General features: G+C 42.2%; 1 protein-coding gene across 2 annotated transcripts in view; it reads left to right on the top strand.

The window, feature by feature from the left end:
• The first annotated feature begins 5922 nt into the window (after positions 1-5922).
• The window catches only part of garnl3 (GTPase activating Rap/RanGAP domain like 3), a 331807-nt gene continuing 328839 nt past the window's right edge, over positions 5923-8890 (top strand). For both annotated transcript variants that reach the window (XM_065017302.1, XM_065017300.1), the window contains exon 1: positions 5923-6281. In XM_065017302.1, coding sequence (XP_064873374.1) covers positions 6178-6281 — 104 coding nt within the window. In that variant the 5' untranslated portion in view covers positions 5923-6177. The remainder of the gene's footprint in view (positions 6282-8890) is intronic.

The following is an 8890-nucleotide window of genomic DNA, read 5'->3' as shown; positions in this document are numbered from 1 at the left end:
GGCGTATCTCTGCAGAATGCTGTGGTAGCCATGCCGGTTACAGTAATTGTGCCTTGAATTCTAAAATAATCAGTGTCACCAGCAAAGCACCCCCACACCCTCACACCTCTTCCTCCATGCTTCCCGGTGGGAACCACACATGCGGAGATCATCCATTCACCTACTCTGCATCTCACAAAGACACGGCGGTTGGAACCAAAAATCTCAGATTTGGACTCATCAGACTAAACGATGGATTTCCACCGTTCTAATGTCCATTGCTCGTGTTTCTTGGCCCAAGCAAGTTTCTTCGTATTATTGGTGTCCTTTAGTAGTGGTTTCTATGCAGCAATTCAATCATGAAGGCCTGATTTACACAGTCTCCTCTGTACAGTTGATGTTGAGATGTGTCTGTTACTTGAATTCTGTGAAGCATTTATTTGGGCTGCAATCTGAGGTACAGTTAACTCAAATGAATTTATCCTCTGCAGCAGATGTAACTCTGGGTCTTACTTTCCAATGGAGGAAATTTTCCAGATTGACTGACCTTCATGTCTTAAAGTAATGATGGACTGTAATTTCTCTTTGCTTATTTGAGCTGTTCTTGCCATAATATGGACTTGGTCTTATCTTCTGTATACCACCCCTACCTTGTCACAACACAACTGATTGGCTCAAACGCATTAAGAAGGAAAGAAATTCCATAAATGACCTATTAACAAGGCACACCTGTTAATTGAAATGAATTCCAGGTGACTACCGCATGAAGCTGGTTGAGAGAATGCAAAGAGTGTGCAAAGCTGTCATCAAGGCAAAGGGTGGCTACTTTGAAGAGTCTCAAATATAAAATATATTTTGATTTGTTTAACACTTTTTTGGTTACTACAGGATTCCATATGTATTTTTTCATAGTTTTGATGTCTTCACTATTATTCTACAATGTAGAAAATAGTACAAATAAAGAAAAACCCTGGAATGAGTTAATGTGTCCAAACTTTTGAATGTTACTGTATGTTTCCCATACCAATAAAGCTCTTTAAATGTAAAATGAAATAGAGACAGAGATAGAATGCTATTTGGCCCTACACAGAGAGTACACAGCGGCAGAATACCTGACCACTGTGACTGACCCAAAATTAAGGAAAGCTTTGACTATGTACAGACTCAGTGAGCATAGCCTGGCTATTGAGAAAGGCCGCCGTAGGCAGACATGGCTCTCAAGAGAAGACAGGCTATGTGCTCACTGCCCACAAAATGAGGTGGAAACTGAGCTGCACTTCCTAACCTCCTGCCCAATGTATGACCATATTAGAGATACATATTTCCCCCAGATCACACAGATCCACAAAGAATTCGAAAACAAATCCAATTTTGAAAAACTCCCATATCTACTGGGTGAAATTCCACAGTGTGCCATCACAGCAGCAAGATTTGTGACCTGTTGCCACGAGAAAAGGGCAACCAGTGAAGAACAAACACCATTGTAAATACAACCCATATTTATGCTTATTTATTTTATCTTGTGTCCTTTAACTATTTGTACATTGTATATATATATATATATATATATATATATATATATATATAATATGACATTTGTAATGTCTTTACTGTTTTGAAACTTCTGTATGTGTAATGTTTACTGTTCATTTTTGTTGTTTTTCACCTTATATATTCACTTTGTATGTTGTCTACCTCACTTGCTTTGGCAATGTTAACACATGTTTCCCATGCCAATAAAGCCCTTGAATTGAATTGATAGAGGGGGGAAAGAAAGCCATTGAGGAAGGCATAGTGTGTGTGTGTGTCTTTGTGTGTGAGAGAGAGATTAGTCAGGAGGCATTGTGGATATAAGAAAAGCCGTTAAAACACACTATTCCTCCATTCCTTAACTATTTCTCCTCCATGTCTCTCATACAATGCTCAGAGCTCCATCTCTAATCTACACAGAATTCCACCTGTCATAAACCTTGTACATATTTACAGCTCATACATTATTTATGAACACCAATTTTACTCATCTCGTTACAGTGCCAGTCTAATGCAGTAGTGAATGATGACATCATGTGGCCAGACCCGAGCTAATCTCATTAGCATATTGAGCAGGCAGGTGGCTGGAGAGACTCTATGGCTCCTGTACTGGAGGCTTCTGTATATGTGCAATTCTCTCACAACAGGCATCCTGCTGTACGATTCCAGGAATTCCAATCAAAGGTGAAAATTATTGAAACAACACGCTGTTTCATTTTTATCCAGGGAGACTTGCCAGGTATATCATTTGCCAGATTGATTTGTTTGACTTTGAAGCGAACACGTCATTTCCACTAAAAAAACCAGAGACCTTTTGATGATGTCATATCTGAAATGCGGCCAATTCAGTAGTCTTCAACGATAAACATGTTGGAGAGTGTGATATCTGTTTGTTTGATTGTACGGTCAACTCAGCGATCAATGGCCATGAGGGGTGAGTCACAGTGGAGTCAGTGAGTTGGCGCCCCACCAGAGCTGCAGCCTGCAGTCTTCCACCCAATCAGACAAACAAACGATAGTCTTCAACCAATCAGAGCTGCAGGATGTAGTCTTCCATCCAATCACAAACTGTTGTGTTCCAACCAGAGCAGATCCAGATGACTCCAGACTCCCTGTGCAGCTGGTCTGCCAGTGTGAGTCACGTTTGGGCAAACCCTCACCAAAACATTCCTACTCACTGATCATAGGACTGTACAGAAGGGGACATGTGTGTATTTTGATGGAGGTGGGCAGTTGAGGGGGACTGATATGTAATGTAATAATAATCTGATATTACAGTTGAAGTCAGAAGTTGACATACACCTCAGCCAAATATATTTAAACTCAGTTTTTCACAATTCCTGACATTTAATCCCACTACAAATTCCCTGTTTTAGGTCAGTTAGGATCACCACTTTATTTTAAGAATGTGAATGTCAGATAATACAGAGAATGATTTATTTCAGCATTTCTTTCTTTCATCACATTCCCAGTGGGTCAGTAGTTTACTCAATTAGTATTTGGTAGCATTGCCTTTAAATTGTTTAACTTGTGTCAAACATTTCATGTAGCCTTCCACAAGCTTCCCACAATAAGTTGGGTGAATTTTGGCCCATACCTCTTGACAGAGCTGGTGTAACTGAGTCAGGTTTGTAGGCCTCATTGCTTGCCCACACATTTTCTATAGGATTGAGGTGAGGGCTTTGTGATGGCCACTCCAATACCTTGACTTAGCTGTCCTTAAGCCATTTTGCCACACGTTTGGAAGTATGCTTGGTGTCATTGTCCATTTGGAAAATGTATCCACATAATTTTCCCTCCTCATGATGCCATGTATTTTGTGAAGTACACCAGTCCCTCCTGCAGCAAAGCACCCCCACAACATGATGCTGCCACATACGTGCTTCACGGTTGGGATGGTGTTCTTCAGCTTGCAAGCATCACCCCTTTTTCCTCCAAACATAACGATGGTCATTATGGCCAAACAGTTCTATTTTTTGTTTCATTAGACCAGAGGAATTTCTCCAAAAAGTACGATCTTTGTCCCCGTGTGCAGTTGCAAACCATAGTCTGGCTTTTTTATGGTGGTTTTGGAGCAGTGGCTTCTTCCTTGCTGAGCGGCCTTTCAGGTTATGTCGAAATAGGACTCGTTTTACTGTGGATATGGATACTTTGTACCTGTTTCCTCCAGCATCTTCACACGGTCCTTTGCTGTTGTTCTGGGATTGATTTGCACTTTTCGCACCAAAGTACGTTCATCTCTAGGAGACAGAACACATTTCCTTCCTGAGCGGTATGACGGCTGCATGGTCCCATGGTGTTTATACTTGCGTACTATTGTTTGTACAGATGAACAGGCACTTGGAAATTTATCCCAAGGATGAACCAGACTTGTGGAGGTCTACTATTTTTTCTGAGGTCTTGGCTGATTTCTTTTGATTTTCCCATGATGTCAAGCAAAGAGGCACTGAGTTTGAAGGTAGGCCTTGAAATACATCCACAGGTACACCTCCAATTGACTCAAATGATGTCAGAAGCTTCTAAAGCCATGACATAATTTTCTGGAATTTTCCAAGCTGGTTAATGGCAGTCAATTTAGTGTATGTACACTTTTGACCCACTGGAATTGTGATACAGTGAATTATATGTCAAATAATCTGCCTCTAAACAATTGTTGGAAAAATGACTTGTGTCATGCACAAAGTAGATGTCCTAACCGACTTTCCCAAACTATAGTTTGTTAACAAGACATTTGTGGAGTGGTTGAAAACGAGTTTTAATGACTCCAACCTAAGTGTATGTAAACTTCTGACTTCAACTGTATATGATAAGTATACACTAGAGTACATGATATCTATGGCGGGGTACTAAATGGTCAGCATGTAGTATGGAGAAGAAATGCATGGAGGTTTGAGGAGTATGAAGGCAAAAGAACACTACCTTCCACAGCAAAAAGAAGTGACCACATCAAAGGATTTATGAAAATGGAAAAGCAATTCCATGAGTGTGACAGTGAGTGAGTTGTTCATTCTACCCCTTACAGCTCTCTGGATAACAGATGTTTCTGAATAATGAATCTATGATTCAACCAATGTTTTCCCACACTCTTAGGACACGTTCAGTTTGTGTCGAATCACTGGTTGAATCATGAGCCGATGTTGAGGATTCAGATTTATATATGCTCTCGGCATTGCTCAAATCCTGTGTGTTCCTTCAAGGAGTGCAGGTTCCTTATCCTCAAACAGAAAGAGAGTACTATAGGTTGTTAATATAAAGCCCAATGTATGGTAGAAAAGACAAGTGCTTGTGTGGGTCGCAGGCTGCAGCGTTTCAGAAGTGGAGTGGTGCATAACGTCTACCAATGACACTTGTCTTTTCTAAAATACATTGGGCTAAATGTAGTTTATTTGTGCTTACAGAATCAGTTATATTCAGAGAGATGTAGCCTACGTTGGCCAAATGTTTGCGATTGTCTGCCGATTAGCCCGTTTAGGTGATGTGTATGAGAACACGTTTCCCAAGGGTCTGTCTGTTTGTCAAGTGTGTCATCTGCTGCTGCCTGTCCTCAAAAGCAACCTTAACCTCGTGACCTCGTGACCTCACCACTTCAAACACCTCACAATCTGGGTTGAGTAGGCAGAGGGAAGTACAGACCAAACACACAGGACCCGTTTCAGCATTTAATACATCATAGGGCATGGTTTACAAAGTTAACCTTTCAGCAGTGGCCTTCTCACTGGCCCAGGAACATTGACAAACCATGCCATTTAAACTGAAACTAACAACCGAATTAACAAAAAAAAGGCACAGGCGGAGAGGTGGTGCAGGCCTGGAGTCCATCTTGTGTTCCCCCATACTCCCAGAACCCACCATACCTCTGGACTGCATCCCTCCGCTGGGGGGCCACACTTCAGAGAGAAACACAACTTAAATACAATTCAGGTGTTCAATCAATTAGTCAGTGAACTAATAACATGACTAACTTGATTACAGAGCAGTTAGTCACACCTGTGACACAAACTTATGATCCCTCAGGCCAAACTAATTCAGTGGTTGGTACACACACCTGCTCCCAGACATTCCTCTCAGCAGTGCTTGCTGCAGTTCTGTTTGAATGGGATTTGGTATGTTTAAACAGCAGATCTGTTCTACCACAGCTTCAAACGGCCCTGGAGACAGTCTAATGGATGCTCACCTTAATGAAGACCTTGGGGAGCAATTCATGATTTTTGCCTATTCAGAACCATTGGTATATGAATCAACAGCCCATTTTATAGGCTCAAGAGTCTAGAAACAGATGGAAGGACTCAATTTAAAACCGTTACTGTTTTCTTAGTCTGCCCGGGACTCGAATCCTGTCAGGGTTACCAATTACGTAACGGTAACTCGCTCTGGAACCGAGAGACCAACGGTATCTAATTTCTATCTTATGGAGTTCAGGAGAGGAGGAGCAAACCACTAGCCATGCTGCACTCCAGCTTTTGGTCCCGTCTTTGTTAGCTAAGGGAAGTCTCTGCCTCACTTTCCCTTTACCAGCGGAGGCGAGTTTGGTAGTCTATTATCTCTTTTTTGGGGGTGAGCCTTTCTTCCGCCTCTTTCCGTCCTCGCTCCTGTCGCCGTCCGACTAAGTGGAAGGAAGAAGCATATCTGTTTTTACGGAGTAAATACCTGCCTGCTCGTCCGGCACCCATGAATTCGGATATAAATGTGTACCTCGGCCGGGACAAAACGGGCATCATGCGGAAGAGAGCGCTGCTCCTTCGGAAAGGGTGCAGTTTTGAGATTAGTTCGAGGTAGGTGACGCATGGGGTGATGGGGGCTCATTCTGGGTATAAACTCGCGGCTCACCACTCCGCGCCATTCGAAACGGGTTATGATCTGGCTTCCCGTAACATTTGAAACGGCACATGTTTGCTTGGGAAAAGTGACCCTTGATATATACCGACCCTATCTCTCGGTGAACTGCGGTTGTGGTGTTTTTTTTGGCATAAGTGAACGTGCTCCTCCAGAGCTCGAGGAATGCCCAAAATAAACATGCGGGTTCACTCTGCGACCTGCGAACCCGGTCTATTACGTTAGCCTACAGTCAATTCGAACTGATCAATGTTTCATTGTAGGCTACAGTTAACTGCAGACTGTGGGATTTTGTGAAATGTCTGTGGCATTGCTGAATTTGATTTAGATGAGCATGAAACGTTATAACCGAACATGCGTTTCAATGCGTACTGTCTTTTTGGATGTTGTGTTATTTAAAATCGAGCTAATGAAATTGTCTCCACAACTGTGCGCCCATATTTTGGACCGTTACGCATGGGTGTCTGTCACTTCTGGTGGTGCAAAAATCACTATCTGGTGCACTGTTATCAATGTTATATATTAGCCTACAGCAGTAATCCATGCGCTCTGTGTGTGGTTCATCGATCGGAGAGGCGCACATATCAGCCTATTATCAGTTCATTCGAGGTGCTCCCACGTGGAGAGGGCACCGACAAGCACAGCATGACCGGGTGAGTTGTATGCTGTGCACACCCGGAGGGACTCTCTCCACTCGGGAGTCCACCACTCGTCCACGCAGGGGGTTCTTAGAGCTGCAACTAGCCCCGGTCATAGACTGCCTGTCTGCTGTCTTGCGCATCAAAGGTAGCGGGGGGCGAAGAAAATGTCAAGTGTTCTCTTCGCCTGCCAGTTTGTAGTACCAGACTGTAGGCTACATACCGTTACCCACAGTATGTAGCGCACAATATGCATATGGTACATGTATCTACACTGGACAGAAATGCACACCGTTGATCTTCAACTGAGGAATAGAGAGGAATTCTGGTCTTATTTATAGCCTAACACTCACTCACGTTCACTTATTGTCAAGTTCACTCCCCGGTCTCGTCGCTAGATGGCACCCATAACTCCCTTCCTCACTGTCAGCCATGGCACTGATTAGAAGTCTTTCAAATACTTTTGATTACATGGTCATTTTATCCGTCCCCCACACAGTACATAGCCTAATATAATCAGGTTTTGATGGTGTACATAACTCATATGCGACTAACAGACATATTGTCAATGGTCTTTTGTGGTTTAGACTAATATTTATGCTGTCCTGGGCTCAGCAGCATGTATTGGATAGACAGACAACACGTGTTAAAAAGCGATGTTCAGTGTCCATATCTGTGACATAAGGTCATGTTTACGTTTGATATCCTCTGCACTGTTGCCAAAACTTTAATTCAGATAAATATTTTAATTGCATACCTTATTTTATATGTAAATGTGTGACCTTCTGTTTTTACCATGCTATCTATCTATCTATATATATATATATATATCTATCAAAAGTTTGGACACACCTACTCATTCCAGGGTTTTTCTTTATTTTTACTGTTTTCTACATTGTAGAATAATAGTGAAGCCATCACAACTATGAAATAACACATATGGAATCATGTAGTAAACAAAAAGTGTTAAATAAATCAAAATATATTTCAGATTCTTCAAAGTGGCCACCCTTTGCCTTGATGACAGCTTTGCACACTCTTGGCATTCTCTCAACCAGCTTCCTGAGGTAGTCACCTGGAATGCATTTCAATTAACAGGTGTGGCTTGTTAAACGTTAATTTGTGGTATTTCTTTCCTTAATGCGTTTGAGCATACAGAACAGGTAAACAGAACAAATCCCTATTTGTAAAAAACCAAGTCCATATTATGGAAATAACAGCTCAAATAAGCAAAGATAAACAACAGTCCATCACTACTTTAAGACATGAAGGTCAGTCAATCTGGAAAATTTCAAGAACTTTGAAAGTTTCTTCACTGGCTCTCGTGAGAACCGCCACAGAAAAGGAAGACCCAGAGTTACCTCTGCTGTAGAGGATACGTTCATTAAAGTTACCAGCCTCAGAAATTGCAGCCCAAATAAATGCTTCACAGAGTTCAAGTAACAGACACATCTCAACATCAACTGTTCAGAGGAGACTGCGTGAATCAGGCATTCATAGTCGAATTGCTGCAAAGAAACCACTACTAAAGGACACCAATAATAAGAGACTTGCTTGGGCTGAGAAATGCAAGCAATGGACATCAGACCGGTGTGTCTTTGTGAGAAGCAGAGTAGATGAACAGATGATCTCCATGTGCGGTTCCCACCGTGAAGCATGGAGGAGGGGGTGTGGGGGTGCTTTGCTGGTGACACTGTTGATTTAATTAGAATGCAAGGCACACTTGTAACCAGCATGGCTACCACAGCATTCTACAGCGATACGCCATCCACTCTGGTTTGCGCTTAGTGGGACTATCATTTGTTTTTCAACAGGTGCCAACAAGTGCTCAACATATGTGAGAAGTCCTTCAAGACTGTTGGAAAAGCATTCCTCATGAAGCTGGTTGAGAGAGTGCCAAGAGTGTGCAA

Source organism: Oncorhynchus nerka, linkage group LG4 (genome assembly GCF_034236695.1).
Source record: "Oncorhynchus nerka isolate Pitt River linkage group LG4, Oner_Uvic_2.0, whole genome shotgun sequence".
In the NCBI taxonomy this organism is placed as follows: domain Eukaryota; kingdom Metazoa; phylum Chordata; class Actinopteri; order Salmoniformes; family Salmonidae; genus Oncorhynchus; species Oncorhynchus nerka.
Note: the sequence above shows the minus strand (reverse complement) of the source record. Positions and strands in the feature narration are given on the sequence as shown.